Genomic DNA, 18,678 nt, shown 5'->3' on the forward strand with positions numbered 1-18,678 from the left:
TTCCATTTCCATTCTGGTATCTCTAGAGGCTGCATTTTTCCATAAGGTTTCTGGTGCTCTGCCTTGACTTGCAAGCAAGTTAGGCACTTACTGACATAATATACTACATCATTCTTCATGCCTGGCCACCAGTAATCCCTTTTCAAATCTTGGTACATCTTCGTAGTTCCTGGATGAATCGAATATCTTGACTTATGAGCTTCATCTAAGATTCGACCTCTGAGATCCCCATGGCGTGGTATCCACATACGGTCAAACCTAGTCTTAACACCATGAGTGTTTTCCATCAACTCGTCTTTCTGACCGAAAATCCTTTCTTTCTTCACTAGCCCTTCATCTACCAGCACTTCAGACTGTACTTTGATGATTTCATCAAACAGACTTGAATTCATAATCAGCTGGTATGACTTCACTGTTGCAAGGACTTCCGCATTCTTACGGCTTAACGCATCGGCGACTACATTCGCTTTACCGGGGTAGTATTTTATGTCACAGTCGTAGTCCTTTATCAGCTCTAACCACCTTCTCTGTCTCATATTCAGCTCCTTCTGCTCGAAGAAGTACTTTAAACTCTTATGATCTGTGTAAATGGTACACTTAGTACCATACAGATATTGTCTCCATATCTTGAGAGCATGCACTACTGCTGCTAGCTCTAAATCATGCGTCGGATAAGTACTCTCATGGACTTTCAACTGTCTAGACGCGTAAGCTATCACATTTCCTCGTTGCATCAACACACAACCTAACCCACGATGCGAAGCATCAGTACAAACAACCAAATCCTCGTCACCGTCGGGTAGAACAAGGATTGGGGCTTGCGTGAGTCTTTTATTTAACTCCTGAAAAGCTTCTTCTTGAAACTTACCCCAACTGAATACTATCGACTTTCGGGTCATATCGGTAAACGGTGCGGCTATCTTAGAGAAACCTTCGATGAATCTCCTATAGTAGCCAGCTAACCCTAGGAAGCTTCGTATATCAGTCGGATTCTGTGGAGTCTTCTAGTTTGTTATCGCCTCAATCTTGGCTGGGTCCACGGTAATCCCTTCAGGATTGATCACGTGACCTAGAAATTGCACTTCTCGCAACTAGAACGCACATTTCGAAAACTTAGCGTACAACTTTTCTTTCTTCAGAGTCTCCAATACTTCTCTCAGATGCTCAGCATGATCGGACTCGCTCTTGGAATAGATCAATATATCGTCGATAAAGACGATTAGTGACTTATCCAACATTGGCGGACACACCTTATTCATCATGTCCATAAATGCTGCGGGAGCATTCGTTAGACCGAATGACATCACGAGGAACTCGTAGTGTCCATACCGCGTCCGAAACGCTGTCTTAGGGATGTCTGCCTCTTTCACCTTCAGCTGATGATAGCCTGATCTGAGATCTATTCGTGAGAACCAACTTGAACCTTGCAGTTGGTCAAAAAGATCATCAATCCTTGGCAAAGGATATCTATTCTTTACCGTAAGCTTGTTCAACTCGCGATAGTCTATGCACATTCTCACACTTCCATCCTTCTTCTTCACGAATAACACTGGTGCGCCCCATGGGGAAACATTTGGTCTAATAAAACCCTTATCGAGGAGTTCCTGCAGTTGGGACATCAATTCTTTCATCTCAGACAGTGCTAGACGGTAAGGCGCTTTCGCGACGGGTTGGGCTCCTGGTACTAAATCTATCTGAAATTCTATCTCTCGCTCCGGTGGCAACCCAAGAAGATCCTCAGGGAATACTTCTGGGTAGTCGCACACGATAGGAACATTTTTCATCTCTTTCGTCTCGGCTGTAGCGTTGACAACATACGCCAGGTAGGCACCGCACCCTCGCCTTAACAATCCCTCGGCTTTCATCATCGAAATGACATTAAGTCCCGAACTTTCCTTATCACCATACACCGTCACCGCACTACCATCCAAAGACTTTAACCTTATTATCCTACTCTTACACACTATCTGAGCTTCGTACTCAGACAACCAATCCATTCCTAAAACTACATCGAACCCTCCTAAGGTCATAACATACAAAGTAACCGGGAACTCATGTCCCTCTAACTCTATCTTACAGTTCTTAATCATTTTCATTATTTTAACTGAAGCGTCACTAGCGGTTTCTACTATAAAAGTTTCAGACACTCGGCAACATTTCATTTTTGCTAATTTACTAAATAGTGTAGCTACGAAACTCTTATTTGCACCCGAATCAAATAATACTGAAGCAGAAATACCGTTTACTAAAAACGTACCAGTTACAACATCCGGAATCTGTTTAGCCTGTTCCTGGGTCAGCATGTAGGCTCCAGTCCTTGGCCTAGCTTGATCGGTATCCTTCTTTCCACTACCTCCAGCTCCACCATCAGTACACTCCCTTGCCATATGACCCGTCTTACCACACTTGTAGCATGCGGGTTTTACATCACACTCGTTAGCATAGTGTCCCACCTTCCCACACTTATTACAGGCATTTGTTCCAAGCCTACACTCCCCACCATGAGCCTTTCCACATTTGTGACACACATCCGAACCAGTGCCCCACTTGCACTCTCCACCGTGCACCTTCCCACACGTCTTGCACGTCTTTCTCTCCCACACCTTCTATTTCTTGTCCTTAGAGTTCCACAGCTGGGTACCAGGTTGTTTAACAGGAGCGACCCACTTCTTGTCTTTCTTCTCTTCCCCCACCACAACATCGTCCGCAGCCAGATCCTCATAAACCATCTCTGCGAGTTCGACAGCAGAGTCAAAAGTAGCAGGTTTATTGTAACATCCCGAAATTTACTCGGGTTATCAGGAAATAAATAAAAGAATAGGAGTTGGTATGGGTCGGGCTAGTGTCGGGTAATGGACGTTGGTTATGGATTTGGATTAATTGAGATGGGTTAAATGAGAATGGGATTTCAGGGATATAAATACCCCCAAAATCCCAAAATATCTTCATTTTCACCAAACTCCCTAACACACACCACACATACCGCCGCCGGACCGAAGGCAGATCCGGGCAGATCCGGCAGACCCGAGTGAGAGAGAGAACGATTAGTGGTGATAAGCAAGTAAACGAGACCCAAACAAGCCCAAAAAGGTATGATTCTTGATCTTGGAAGTTTAAAGATCCGAGCTTTTAGTGTATAAACGACCCAAAAATGGTCGGGAAGTGTAGTGGGTGGTATTGAACCTTAACAAGGGTGTTAAAATCGCCCGAAATGTTGATCAGAAACCGAAACAGCGGACATCTGGGCAACTTCGCCTTCATCTGGGCAACTTCGCCTTCATCCGGGCAACTTCGCCTTCAAGCGATGAACTTCGCCTGCAAGCTAAGTTCGCCTGATGAACTTCGCCTGCAAGCTAAGTTCGCCTGATGAACTTCGCCTGAGGATTAAGTTCGCCTGATGACAAGTTCGCCTGAGGTTTAAGTTCGCCTGATGATAAGTTTGCCTGAGGTTTAACTTCGCCTAAAGCTAAGTTCGCCTGAGGCTTAACTTCGCCTGAAGCCAAGTTCGCCCGAGGGCTAACTTCGCCTAAAGCCAAGTTTGATTAGAAAATAAATTATCAAGCGATAAGTTAAAGTAAGCTAATACTAGGCCACCAGATTAGATCAGACGAGTATTGATACGTGTAACTTGTACAGTCAGCCGAGCTCAGATAGAGAAGGGATTTACAGCTATCAGAAAAAGAAGCAGAATTCAGGTGAGTTTCTAGCCCCATTCCTTGTTATGTTTTCGGGGCTGTGTGTATACTCGATTTGTTGTTAATACATTTATCCTAAGTGATAGTGTATGTCATATGTGATATGTGTGATAGATATGAATGATTGTTTGTCGGTACGCGAACGATCTTCGGATATTGCGCGTACTGTCAGGTTAAAAATAAAGGTACGAATATTATATATCGAAGATGTATGAATATTTCAAATGAATACTTGTCGGGGCTGTGAACGATCTTCGGATATTGCACGTAACGACAAGGGGTATGGTTGTTAAATGAATGAGGTAAAGAATGCCTAGAGTGTTCTTATGTTATAAAGTAAGTATGTGTATATAGGTACACGAATGGCATGTGAGTTCTACGTTCGACATAGTAAGTTAGGATGGCAAATCCCTCTAGCTTCTGTCGGACATAGACTCGGCTGGTAATGGCGTAGTTAAGGACTGCGAGCCTTATACGTGAAGTAGATGATATATGTAAACGTAGATAAGGACTGCGAACCTTATACGTAATGTAGATAGGCGTCAGCATAGAAAAGGACTGTGAACCTTATACGTGCTGTATTTGTAGCATAGGGGAGGACTGCGAACCTCGTACGTGCTATGAATTAGGTTGCAACATAGGGAAGGACTGCGAACCTTGTACGTGTTGTGGATATATTTCAGCATAGGAAAGGACTGTGAACCTTATACGTGCTGATTTTGTAGCATAGGGGAGGACTGCGAACCTCGTACATGCTATGAATTAGGTTGTAGCATAGGAAAGGACTGTGAACCTTATACGTGCTGTATTTGTAGCATAGGGGAGGACTGCGAACCTTGTACGTGTTGTGGATGTATTTCAGCATAGGAAAGGACTGTGAACCTTATACGTGCTGATTTTGTAGCATAGGGGAGGACTGCGAACCTCGTACGTGCTATGAATTAGGTTGCAACATAGGGAAGGACTGCGAACCTTGTACGTGTTGTGGATGTACTATGGTATAGGGAAGGACCGCGATCCTTGTACGTACCATAAATGGTGAACATAGGTAAGGACTGCGAACCTTGTACGTGTTCACGACCTTGAGTACAGGTATAGACGGTGAACTATGAACGTACTCTCGGTAGACTGAGGTTAGTGATTGTAGATATGTATGTATGTATGGTAGCAAGTATGTATGTAGAACAGAAGGGTAACTAGTGAAGTATGGATATGTATCTACGGATATGTATGTATGTGTATGTATTGTATGGCGTTCGATTAACTAGAACTCACTCAGCGTAGCTGACTTTTAGTATGCACGCAGGTGAGATGATTATAAAGTTAACATGAGGATGACACGCGGCATGGATTGAACGGCTGGCATCTGAAGAAAGAAGTAAAGATGTTTTAAATATAAGTTTGTGTTATGGTATCAAAGAAAAGATTTAATGTTTTGTAACAAATGATTGATGTTTTATATTCCGCGAAAAGTTTTAATAAACTCTGATTTGAAAAACTGTGTTTATGAGTAAATCCGACGCTAAAGTAGGGTCACCGGGTTCGGGGCCTTACATTTATTCGCCCTGACCAACATGCGAACCTTTTGTGGAAGTCCCCTCACATAACACCTGATTCTCTTAGCCTCAGTGTTGACCATATCGGGTACCAACCTAGACATTCGGTTGAACTCTGTGGTGTACTCACGATGTGTCATCGTTCCAGCTTTCAAGTTTAGGAACTTCATCTCCGCCCTCTCAACTTCTGCGTCAGCACAGAACCTCTTCATCACCAGCTCTTTCAGATCCTCCCACTTCATGGCCTTAACCTCGTCCCGAGTCTTCCTCTGCTCCACACTTTCCCACCAATACATCGCCTCCTCTTCAAATGATTGGGTGGCATAACTGACAGCTTGATCGGGACGACACTCGCTAATGCGGATAATTTTATCCATGGTGGTTATCCATTGAAGGGTAGCGACTGCGTCTCCCAAACCAGTCAGCTTCGGCGGGTCACAACCCTTAAAGGACTTGTAGTTGCAACCACCTCGGCCCCTTTTCCTCTCATCAACTTTCACAGATTTAACCACACTCGAGGCCTCTCTTTATTCTTCATCATCCTTCCTACCACCTCCCCCCGCTCATTCAGCTGTTCTTTCACGGTCTCCAGCAGACCTCTCCGGATTCATGTTCTTTACAGCAGCGGCTACGGCTTGAACGACAGCTGCTTGGATTAAGGGATCGAGTTGAACCCCTTCATTGTTTTCAGGGTTTCTTCCAGCCGCGCTTCCTTCAGTTCCAGTGTTGGAAGCTGTTTCTACCGAAGGTTGTTGGGCACGAAGAGGCCTGCCATGACGTCCAGTGTGGCCTCCTGATCCAACAACTGCCCTAGATCTAGGCATCGTATTCTGGAAGGGAAAACACAAACGTCATCACTCAAGGAACTATTTAGTACAAGGATAGTAAGGCTAACAGGTAATAACAGTGGCCAGCTGTGATTAGCTGATCACGTTACTTTCCGTGTCCTATACACTTCCCCTTATGAGTCTATTTGTGCTGGTTCTACTCTAAATAGTTAACCAATCAAACAATCAATTATTCCTATCTCTATCATTCACATATCCTATTTATCTAAACCGATAACGACCCACTATAAAATAGACGAAGTTTATTTTATTATTATAACCGAAAGTAGGATGTTACACTTGTTCATTTCATTCATTCTCTCATTCCATTCCCCGTTCATTCCATTACCTCCAACCAAATTATTTTGTGTTAAGGATTAGCAGTTTTCGTTGACCCATTTTTGTGCTAATTAACCCTCTTTAACTCTGTTTCTTGAAATAATTACTTATGTGTTTCATTATTGCTTCTGACTAATAGTGTGACATTTCAGTTAGATGATATTTAAGTGGTTAGCTTTAATAGAGTGTTTACTTTTCAATGTAAGTGATATCATGTTGTTTTTGGATTCCTGAAGCGCTTGCACTATCATATTATATGCGCCTAATTGCTTTGATTTGATCTATTTTGAATTTATTTTATATTGCTTTAGCCTAATTGGTTTTAGTTATGATTATTTTCTGTTTGCTTTGTGTCCTTATGTGGCGTTTATGTTGCTGCCGCCAAAGTACGTCTATTTTGGCCTTTTTAATTGAGTGTTTCTACACTTTATTTCCAACTATGTACACGTTTACTTCATGGCCGTTGCTTGAAAACGTTGGTAATTAAAATCTTTAGCATTTTTGGGTTGATAAAGGCTATGACAATGAATGAAGTTAATAGGTGGTTTTCACATGTATATTTTTGAGGGTTATTGGTGTTCATTGAATTTGAGGGTTATTGATTTAGATACTACTCTTTGGAAGTAGATGTTGTCGCTTCATTTGCGAAGGTAACTTCTGATTCTTTTCATATTATATATGTATTAAATGATCCTCCTTAAAATTTTGCTAATTCAAATTTTCTTATCTTACTTTTCTTGATTATATGTCCAATATATATTAATCAGGATGATGCAATAAATCTGAACAAACTAATGGGACTTCGTCCTCTGACAATTATATGGATCAATTCAATGTGTGTTCAAAATGTGGAGTTACATGATCTCCCACAGCAACGTCTCAAATTCAGCTCTAAATAAAAACCTTGGGAAGCAAAATGGCACTCAAATTCAGATAATGGTGTATTTTTTTTCTTTACTTTAATTTCCCATGTTTTTTAGTTTTCATTTTCTGAGTGAGAATAAAGCAAAATTTCAAAGTCGAGCATGTGGATAACGGGCCAAACATGTTTTGTGTCATTTTACTACTTATAAAAGTGCCTTGGGTTGACTTTCAAACAATTATTTTATGGATAGTTATTTCTATAACCTGACCCGTTTTTTATTTTAAGCTTTACTTTTTTCTTATTTTTTTACACATTTATGGGCTGTGAAGTAACTGATAGCAAACTTAACTCCATTGTTGACTAACTAATGTCAACTACATTGATGTATAGATATTTGACATTTTTTTTTGTTTTAGTGCAGAGTAGAACATCAATAGTAGAATATCAAGTTACCAACTAACTCCCATGCAGTCTAGACGCCGGTTCGTCATTGTTGGGGGTGTGTTTGCGCCATGCTTCTGTTCTTTGCGAGCTGTTTCCTTTTTAACATATTATTATTTTGTACATATTCTTCGTGATTTAAAAATTATATCATTTGGATGTTTTTGCATATTAGTTAATCAATGGTAAAATATTCCAACACTACCCTTTGCTTGTAATTGGCATATTAGTTAATCAATAACATGCACCCACTAGTAGAGGCGGCTCAACCATTTTGGAGGCCTCAAGCGAAGAAAAAATTCGAGGTCTTTAGCGGAAGTTAGAGACGAAAAGACAAAATCTACAATTTCTAATTTTCAAATTACCAAGCTTTTCCGTGTTTTGGTATGTGAAATTACAAATTTTCAGTTTTGTTTTAATAAAAGAGTTTGATTTATGTATAATATAATAAAAAAGAAGGTATAAATATTAATTTAAAAGCATCCAACTTTCTTGTGGAAATGAACAACTATGCAAAATGAAAAGAAAATAAGAAACACCTAGAATAGGAAAAAAATAAAAGATAAAAAAGAAGGCAGTTTAGACCATGTGTAGTCACCATGTGTAGTCATAACTCTCCACCTTCAGGCATTATGCGTCACGTGGCGCCCAGTCAGAGTTATAGTTTTAGGGATGCCTTATTTTTTCGGAGGCCTCAAGCTGTAACTTTAGCCGACAATGCTGTAGGGCCGCCCATGCCTACTAGCCAAATCTGAGCCAAAGCAAAATCCCTTTTGTATAAGATCCTTAGCTTGACCCAAAATCTTCTCTCAATGCACTCGCAATTTCAAACTCCAATACGTAGCTTTGTGCAAAGTATTCGTCAAAGTAAAATGAAAATAAAAACAAAAGGAATATAAACCAATAGATTCGAACGATTCATATGTGAACTACTTCAAGCTTCCAAATAATTTCAAGATTAAAGATCTTGACTAATAACCAACATTTGCACATCTACTGATTACCTTATGAAATTCAACAACAAAGCAGAGCAAGCCTTCAATGTTCTTTCATCAGTTACACAAAATCTCCCAAAAGTCAAAACTAATAAGTCTATAAAGTCAAAGATCAACATAGAACTACATATGCATGAACTTGTGTCGAGGTTTTGAAAGAAAAGAACTCCATCCCGTTCGCTATCTCCAATTGCAAAAGTAAAGCAATCTATTAGCTCAAAGAACGCAAAATAAACTCTATTAGAGAGAGAATCCGGTGGGTAAAATACATACAGAGAGAAAATGGTCGAATAGAGAGAGTAGCGGTGGTATAATAAAATGATTATTATGTCGTGTTTTAACTAAACAAGAGGCACATGTAAAGTAATAATGTATACGTGGAGCATGTTGAGATTATAAGAAAAGTTATAGCTTGTTGTATAACTAAGAGCATTCTCAATATATTTCTCATCTCCATCTCTATAATTACACTAAAAACATTACATTTCTATCATTATAGTTTTCTCTTTTTTCTACTCACAACCAATTCAACAAATATTAAAAATAAATAGAGGCAAACTTTATTTCCCTAAATTTACAAAAAATCACTACTTTTCTCTAGACCCTATAATTTACACTCACAGCCTCATCTTATAATTTTTAAACTCTCCTTATACAATTATAGAAGATAGGATGAGAATGCTCTAAAAGAACCAAATGTATAATTCTAAAGCAACATTTACTATTCTAACAAAAAACTGTGCAAAAAAGACTTCAACTAAAGTTGTAAATTAATATATATAATAACGGTAAATTAATATATATATATATAATAATTAGAATGCCGTACTAAATTTTAAAAGTTACAAGTTTTCTTTTCAAAAAGTTACAAACTAATGCAATAGTAACTAACTCAAATTTTATTATCAAATTATAAGCTTTGTTTCAAGAGTTCATCTATGATGCTGAGCACTATTAGCTTTGTTTCAACCTTCATACGTCGAACAAAGTAACCTGGATTATCAATACGGGATTAACACTAAAGTGGGCTTTTTTTAATCATTTCCCACTCTATGAATTTTAATTGTTTACATGTTATCTTTTCCTTAAATTCGTGTAGTTACTAACCAAAATAACAACAAATATAGTATAACATCTATAATATACATAAACAAAATCATAAAAATCCTATGTGTCGCGAAGTGGTCGTTCCTTTTTTTTGAGTGACCAGATTTGCTTGAATTTTAAATGGAGACTTCTCATGCATTTGACCCGAATTCACGAGTATGTGTCTTATCAAACCCAAATATTTCTTAAACAGGTTATAACATCTCATTAAATTAAAAACTAATCTCACCAAATATTTGATATAAATTCTATATAGTAGAGATATACTAAAAACTAATATCTGATTTATTTGAAAAAAATATATATTATTTATAATTAAAAAACCAATTTTATAGTAAAAAAATGAACGAGTCTTGGTTCTCATCAAACCCATATAGCTTTTAAACCGGGTTATATCATCTCATTTATTTGTGAAACAATTTATCATCAAACCATAAGTATATTATTAACTTTCATAAAATAAAAAAAATAAAAAATTCAAAAAAAAAACAAATATTAGAAACAAATAATATAAAACAACCCCGTAATACAGGGGATAAAAACTAGTATTAATATATTTTGTTTTTTTAATTGTTTTAAACATTACCACGACTATCCAATAACAGTACATGATACAATTTTTTTTCTTAATTTTATGTTAAATATTGTATAAAATATGTGGGTGAAATAACACTTTTTAAATGCATGTTACTGATATGTGGGTGAAATAACACTTTTTAATGTTTAATACTGCTTTATTTTAAATATTTTTGATATATCGAATACGAGTATGTTGATTCGTTTTATAATGGCAGAATCTCGGAGCTTAAAGAAACTAATTTGAAGCACTTAAGATGTCGAGGAATCAAGTTATGGATAAAAGGAAGGACCAAGGGGTCTAAAAGGCGAAGAAGCATCTTGAAAATGGGAAAAAGAAGTTGGCGTTGAGTCCACCGAGCTTACGGTGCTAACTGGGGAAAAATGCTTGTAAGCTCTCCGTAAGCCAGAAGAAATTTATCGTAAGGGTGGAGCCATCGTAAGCTATGGTGGCTCCACCGTAACCTACGGTGGCTCCACCGTAGCTTATGGTGGACCCTATGGGTGAGCAGAAAACCAGATTAATCGAAATGAAACTGAATAACTGAACCGAAGCTTTAACTGACGGTTGATTTTTTAGTTTTACAAAAAACCTATTTTTGAGTTTAGGTTCGGTTACTTATTTTAAAAAAACCAAACCGAACCGATCAATTGAACCTATGTTTTCTACGTGTTTTTTTAAGATGTTATTACCGAAAACAAAACATCAAAAGAATCTACCATTGAAGGTGATGACTGATGAATATTATGAAGATGCTGAAGATTGAGTCTAAACTTTGAAGATGAATAAGATAATGAAGGAAGATTCGGGCCAAACTTTTAGTGTTTTTTTTAATTAAGAACTTTGTTGAATTTTAAACTCTACTACTCAAAAAACTTTGTATTTGTTTGGTTCCACGTAATAAGTACCTATATTTGTATTTTGAATTCAATATATATGAGGTGTACTTTATTTTTTCGAATTATCTTTTTTTTAAATGTCTACTCACAATAAAAAAACGAAAATAACCGAAAACGAGAATAACCGAAAACCGAAAAACCGAATAACCAAAAACCGATAGGTTGGTATTCTAAAATAACCGATAGCTTAGATTTCGGTTTCACCCAATAACCGAACCATGCTCACCCCTACTGGACCCGACGCACAATGCCGTTTTTGGGTTTTTTTCTTTTATAAGCCGGGTCTGACCCTAATTCCAGATATCTTCATACCCCCGCCGTCTTGGACGATTTTGGAGCTTTGGGTCATCAAATTGCGTTGGCTTTTTAAAGAATTGGGGATAGACCACATGGGACCTACACCTATGCTTTGCGACAACCAGGCGACACGTCACATTGCCAACAATCCTATTTTCCACGAACGCACCAAGCATTTTGAAATGGATTGCTACTTCGTTCGTGAACGGGTTAAATCTAAAAAAATCACGCCAATGCATATTGACACGAAGATGCAAATTGCTGATTTATTTACCAGGGGATTAGGTGCACAACACATTCAAACACTTCTTGACAAGATGGGCATTCGTGACCTGCATGCTTCATGTTGAAGGGGAGTAATGGGTGTGATCAACCTACTCAATAATTGAATTATTTTTCTCATTGATTTATTCACCATAATTTACTCATATTACAGCTCACATTCCTTACCACGGTATATATTTTGCTATTACCTTTATTTTATTTTAATTTTTAAAATAAAGAAATTTGTTATTATGTTATTACATCCAAAGATACAACTTTTTATTCCTCCAACAAAACTATAAAAACATTGAAATTAATATCTCAAATTCTAATAGAGACGTCTACAAATGGTGAGACCATCACCCAATGGAACCATACAGATATCAACACGAGGGTCAGCTGCAAGTAATTTGTTAAACTCTATGATGTACACTCTGATCTCCTTCAAATGCTCAGGAACAGATGACTCGGGTTGTCCTACTGTCCCGAACCAGAGTGTATTGTCATACAAGACCATCCCATTCACCTTCAATAGTTTCATTATTCGCTCGTGATAGTTGATATAGTTATTCTTGTCCGCATCAACGAAAACAAAGTCGAAACTTCCTTCATTATCGGGCTAAAAAAAAGATAAATTATATATATAAATATATATAACTTAAAACCGAAACCAGACCAATCCTAACCAAGAACATGTGTACTTTATACTCCCTCTGTCCCATTAAAAGTGTCAATATTTCCTTTTTTATTTGTCCCATTACAAATATCCACTTACAAATTTTATTAGCCAAATTCCAAGTTTACCCTTAAAAACACACAACTAACATTAATAAATAATATTTATGGACCCAATTTACAAGGGCATTATTGTCATTTAGTAAGAAAAAAAAAACAATAATATAATCTACCTAAAACTTTGTGTTTTTCAAATTAAGACACTTTGACCGGGACGGAAAGAGTATAAATAAACACACATGCATGTGTACTTACATTTTCCAGCATTTTATCAAGAGCCGGTAGAGCCTCCGATTCGATGAAGTTAATCTTGTGCTTGACCTTTGCCTTATCGATAACCGGACGACCAATCTCATACGATTCCCGGTTCCTATCTATCGCTACAATCTATATTAAAGGTTAACATTTTAATAAGCTACCCAATAAAAAAAAGTACCAAGTATACACAAAAGTTACAAACCTTTCCATCTTCAGGGATAGTTAACGCGGTTAAAAGCAACGAGTAGCCTGTAAAAACCCCGATCTCCATTGTTTTCTTCGCGCCAACTAGCTTCAACAACATCTGGATCATCTGACCAGCATCTGGTGCGGTGCTCATGAAAGACCTGAAAATCAAGATATCTTTAAAACCTGGATATGCATACAACTTATTATTTTTAACTTTTTATAAAACATGATGGTGACCAAAATTGTGGAGCGGTGACAGCTCGAAGCTCCTTCAACGGTTCGGGTTCACGAGGGTAGACGTTAGTATCCAGGATGTACTACATTAAATCACAAGAAATTAAACTGGTAAAATTTGGAGATTTGAAGCAGATTATAGGAATAATATTGAACATATTATACATTGTACAAGTTATGAGTTTGCAGCAAGCCTTTAAGTTCACTTGGCTTGTCTGTAGGATCCATTAGCACCCAGCTGTACGTGTGCTTGTATGTGAAACTTGTGAAGGAGAGCAAGTCCATTTATAGGCACATGAAGCTTTTACGAGGAAGAAAAACATGGGAAAATATCACCAAGGTATTACTAATCAGTTCGTGAACCGCCTGGAAGTTCGTTTAAGTTCGTTCATTTAATAAATGGTGAAAAGGTCGCGTTTGTTCATCTGTGTTCATGAACGTTTGGTAATGTGTCATTTATATTCGTTTACGTTTGTATGTTTATGTTCGTAAGTTAAAGGTTTGTTTTATAGTTTTATAATACTTTGTCTGTAGTAACTAATAACCAACCTAATATTTAAGTTATATAATTTTATTGTTTATGTTAAGTTCGTTTTGTTAATGGTTTATTTTATAAAGTTTTGCTTTAACTGACAATAAATTTAACTTGTGCTTCGTTAACATTATCTGAATAAACCGTGATCGGGGAATGATTATGTTTATGATATTATTATCTCAAGTAATTTACTTTATATTTAATTAAAGTGATTATGTCTAGTGTTTTGAATTAACAGTGTTTTATTTTATTAAATAGTGTTGTTTGTCTTCGTGAATAAGTTCAATTCCTACAAACATGAGCAAGATTTTCAAATTAGACATGATTCATGAACAACCCTAACTATAAGTGTGAATATATTTAACACAAAACTTTTAAGTGTGAATATATTTAACATAAAACTTTCGCTATTACAACCCTTAAAATGTCACATCAAAAACATAAAGAAAAAAACCAAAGTTTCACGTTAGCTTGGGAGTGATGGAACAAAATAAGGTGAAAGTTGAGAGTGTTGGTAAGCATTTTGTTAGTTAGGAGTGTTTCCGGCCAATATTGATAGTTGGGAGTATTTAAATCAAAATACTCTTTTTTTAACAACACCACCACCACTTAAAACCATTGCTAAATAGCACCACTTGAACACCACCACCATCGCTAGCATCCACCACCATCACCATTGTCGCTAAAAACCTTCTGCGTATTAGGGATTCTCCTGATTCTTAATCTAATTGACCGACATACAGTCATTCGTCCCCATAGACAGAGCCCTAGTTCGACGTCTAAATGTTTGGGTGCTCGATGGATTTACCTTAAACGACTACTCATCACCATCACAGAGCTGGTGTGACCCTCTTTCTTCTATTGACTTCGTCTTCGATGGTAGTTCAATGGTTCTGAAAACATCAACATTTTTTTTGGGGGGGGGGGGGGTGGGTTTACTAGGAAAGGTCCCTAAATGTTCGTTCAAAGGTTACAAAAAGGTTTGACACGAAAGCGTTGTGTTTCTGGCCAAAACAGAGTTTCCAGACAAAAAGGTTTTTCTGGCGACTGGAAACAAACGGAGTTAAACTTATGTTACTGGCTCGTTGGGAACACACGCGTTAAAAGATGAGACCATCAACTCGTTAATTGAAACTATTATTTGCCAATAACACATTGTTAGGATTGTTTAAATCCAATTTTCCTAATAATAATAATCTTACTATACTAATAAAAGAAAACGCCTAATGCCACAATACATCTTCTAATTCCTCTTCATCCTATGTGGCACTGCATGAGCCTTTCTAATCCTTACTTTAACACATGTCAACTGATAATTACTAATAAATAATAAATGCAAGCTAGTAAGTACTAATAATAAATATGATATAAAAGTAAATTTCAAGCACATGTCATATCAAAATGGGGATAATGAGGCTCTCCAAATTAAAGAGTGTATTGATTTAAACATAAAAAAGAAAGTTATTATTCTAAGAAAAATAATAGTATACTACATTTAATATATACACATATATTTATATTCTAAATCTTCATTTTGTATATAGAAAATTATAAAATCATAGTCAAACTCTAATAAATAAAAGTTTTATTGTATCACTTTGACATTTATTTAAACCTTCATTCCTACCTATTTACTTAAAAAAAAATGGGTTCTTGTAACTTTGAGAAGTAAAATAAAAGAAATATTTTTTGATTTTTATGATCAGGGTTTGCAAGGGAATTGATTCATTCTATAAAGTCTCGTTCATTGCACCACTCATTTTATTGATTTTGGTTGATCAAATGATCGATCTACCCTTATCACAAATTCTAAATATATTTATTGTTGATTCATATTTTGTTCCAAGTTGCGTGCAATAGATCATTGTTGCCCAATAACATATTTGGATGCTACCATAATCAAAATATGCATGACTTATGAACACGCCAATTGATCATATTACTTCTAAAATACTTTAACCAACAAATATTATTAACAAGACAAGAAATATGAGTGGGTTGGGTAGCAAGTTGTAGCGTCGAATTAAGAAACCATTCGAATTGAAATTCTCAAACCAATCGAATCGAATCACAATTCGATTTGATTGCTTTTTCATTTCGATTCTATTCAAATTCCAATTGGATTCAATTAAAATCCTATTCGATTCATTTACTAATTCTATTCGAATCCTTGCAAATTTGATTGGTTTGTACTTAAAGCTTCAGCAGAACCTTTTCGTGATCTATTTGAACTAAACATTGATACATTTGGCTCCTTGGCACCGGAAGCTATCCATTTCCTAACCAGGGTCCAACGGGTTGTGCATAGCAATGTGTCAACTCCAAAGGGGCAGGGGTATGTCTTTAGCAGGTTAGGGTTTGCAATTCAGAAAGGGGTGGCGGCGTAGCTTGTTGCCCGCATACCTGCTATGTTGATGTAATATCTATATTTCTTAATAAATATATATAAAAAAAATTTCAAAAAAAAAAAATTCTTGCTCTTGATCAGGAACCAACTGATTATATTACAACACCTCTCAAGGTCAGGAACCTTAAGGATGTGCTGCACTCTTGTTAGTTTGCATTATCAACAACAGACCCTCAAACCTACAGGATGCATGTATGAAGTTGGAATGGCAAGCTGCAATGAAAGAACTTGATGCCATAAATCATAGCAATAATTGGGAACTTGTCATGCCTCCGGTTAACAAAAACATCATTGGTGTGAAGTGGTTGTAAAAGACTAAGCTCAATTCTTAAGGTGAAATTATCAAATACAAAGCAAGATTGGTTGCCAAGGGGTATTCCCAAAAGGAAGGCGTTGATTTCCAAGAAACATTTGCCACTGTTTCTAGGTTTGAACCTATTAGAATACTTTTATCAATTGCCGTCTATTTTGGATGGTGTCTGCACCAATTAGATTTGAAGTCAGCCTTCTTGAATGGAAGGTTGGAAGAAGAGAATTTTGTTCATCAACCTGAAGGTTTTGTGGTTAAGGGAAAAGAGGATTATGTGTATGTGCTATACAAGGTTCTAGATGGTCTAAAACATGTTCCTAGGGCCTGGTATGCAAAGACTGATATATATTTTATAGAAAATGTTATCAAAGGAGTGCTAACGAGCCCAAATTGTAGATTAAACGAACTCAGGCTTATGATGTTATCTATGTATGTATTTATGTATATGATACAGTGTACACCAGTTCATGCAGTTCTCTTGCAGATGAGTTTAAACAATAGACTGAGCTTGGGTTGAAATGAATGATGACGAGTTTTGAAGTAAGGCAGTCAGATGAATGAGTGTATGTGTCTCAAGCAAAGTATGCAGCTGAGCTTCTAAACAAACATAATATGTTGGACTATAAGTATGAGCCAACTCCTATGAATTTAAATGAAAAATTACAGATTGAAGACGGAGCTGACAAAGCGAATCCCGCTACTTATAGAAGCTTAATGGGAGGGTTGATGTATCTTACACATACTAGACCTGATGTTGCCTTCTCAGTTAGTTATGTGTCCAGATTTATCCAATCTCCTTCAAGAAGTCATATGGGGGAAGTGGAAGGATACTAAAGTACTTGGTTGGTACTTTGAAGTTTGGTTTGTGGTACAAGAGAAGCTATTATGATAAAAGAATTGCGCCAATCGGTTTACTGATAGTGATTGGGCAGGGTGCATGGATGATCAAAAGAGTGTGTCAGGGAAAGTTTTCTTAACTGGTAGCGGAGTGATCGCTTGGAACTCAAAGAAGTAACCCAGAGTGGCATTGTCAAGTATTAAGGCTGAATATGTTGCAGCAACTAGTGCCACGTGTCAAGCTATTTGGCTAAGAAGGGTGCTAAGTGACATGAGATGGAAAAAGATGAAGCTACTATAATACACCATGACAACAAATATGCAATATGTTTGTCAACGAATCCTGTCCTTCATAGAAGGTCCAAACATATAGAGCTGAAGTTACATTTTATTCGAGATATAGTAGAATAAGAGCAAATCAAGTTGAAGTATTGTGATACTAAAGAGCAGTTGGCAGACATCATGACGAAGGCACTTCCTCAAGACAAGTTTGTGTACTTCATATATGAATTAGGGGTTATGGATTATGAATTATGGGGAAGTGTTAAAGATAATTGACAAGTGCCTAAGGAGTAATTGTGCACGTGCTAGGGATTCTCTCAATTAGCCGTTTCATGTTGAGTTTAAATAAGCGACGTTGGTCATCCTATGACCGAGTTTGTTGCTGAATTTTCATTTTTGTTTACGTTAGGTGTATGGCTATATAGAGCCTGCTAGGTTTTCTTATTTTGTACGCAGTCTTTTATTTTTAATTGAAGGAGAGTGAATCCCTTGTTTAAATCTATTTTTTATTAGTTAATTACCGTTCTTGCTCTTAATCACTAACAACTTTTGTAAAATAATGATCACACATGACTTTTGTTGATATCTTTCATCTAGTGTTTTGAAACCTGGCCCGGCCCGGTCGGTCGGACCGGTCCGACCGGAACCCGGTCTCTTAACCGGTCCGGGTCAGGGTATTTGAGCCGTTTTCTAAAAACGCGGCCGGTTCAGATGGTTCACGGTCGGACCGGACCCGGTGACCCGTCGGTTGAGCCGGTAAAAGCAATTTTTGTTATCTTTTTCTTTTAATTTTTAGTCTGAAAAAGAAAATCAAAACAAACTTAAACCTGTAACATCCCAAAATTCCAAGATAATATTAATTATATTACTTAATAATAGAGGGAAAGTTTACTCGGGTTATCAGGAAATAAATAAAAGAGTAGGAGTTGGTATGAGTCGGGCTAGTGTCGGGTAATGGATGTGGGTTATGGACTTGGATTAATTGAGATGGGTTAAATGAGAATGGGATTTCAGGGATATAAATACCCC

At 37.1% G+C, this 18,678-nt stretch overlaps 1 protein-coding gene across 2 annotated transcripts in view; it reads right to left on the bottom strand.

Annotated features, from left to right (window-relative positions):
• Nucleotides 1-18,678, bottom strand: part of LOC143622497 (putative caffeoyl-CoA O-methyltransferase At4g26220) — a 165,352-nt gene that overhangs the window by 83,102 nt on the left and 63,572 nt on the right. Inside the window, exons 1-5 of one of the 2 annotated variants that reach the window (XM_077093624.1) lie at nucleotides 13,444-13,664; nucleotides 13,282-13,361; nucleotides 13,058-13,202; nucleotides 12,853-12,984; nucleotides 12,135-12,481 (exon numbers count right to left, since the gene is read on the bottom strand). The exons of the other annotated variant lie outside the window; for it this stretch is intronic. Coding sequence (XP_076949739.1) covers nucleotides 12,191-12,481; nucleotides 12,853-12,984; nucleotides 13,058-13,202; nucleotides 13,282-13,361; nucleotides 13,444-13,563 — 768 coding nt within the window. The 5' untranslated portion in view covers nucleotides 13,564-13,664 and the 3' untranslated portion in view covers nucleotides 12,135-12,190. Of the gene's footprint in view, nucleotides 1-12,134; nucleotides 12,482-12,852; nucleotides 12,985-13,057; nucleotides 13,203-13,281; nucleotides 13,362-13,443; nucleotides 13,665-18,678 lie in introns of those variants that run through there. 2 annotated transcript variants of the gene reach the window in all.

This window comes from Bidens hawaiensis, unplaced genomic scaffold, assembly GCF_021521415.1.
Source record: "Bidens hawaiensis isolate Kalapana, Puna unplaced genomic scaffold, B.hawaiensis_p1.1 tig00003141_1, whole genome shotgun sequence".
In the NCBI taxonomy this organism is placed as follows: Eukaryota; Viridiplantae; Streptophyta; class Magnoliopsida; order Asterales; family Asteraceae; genus Bidens; species Bidens hawaiensis.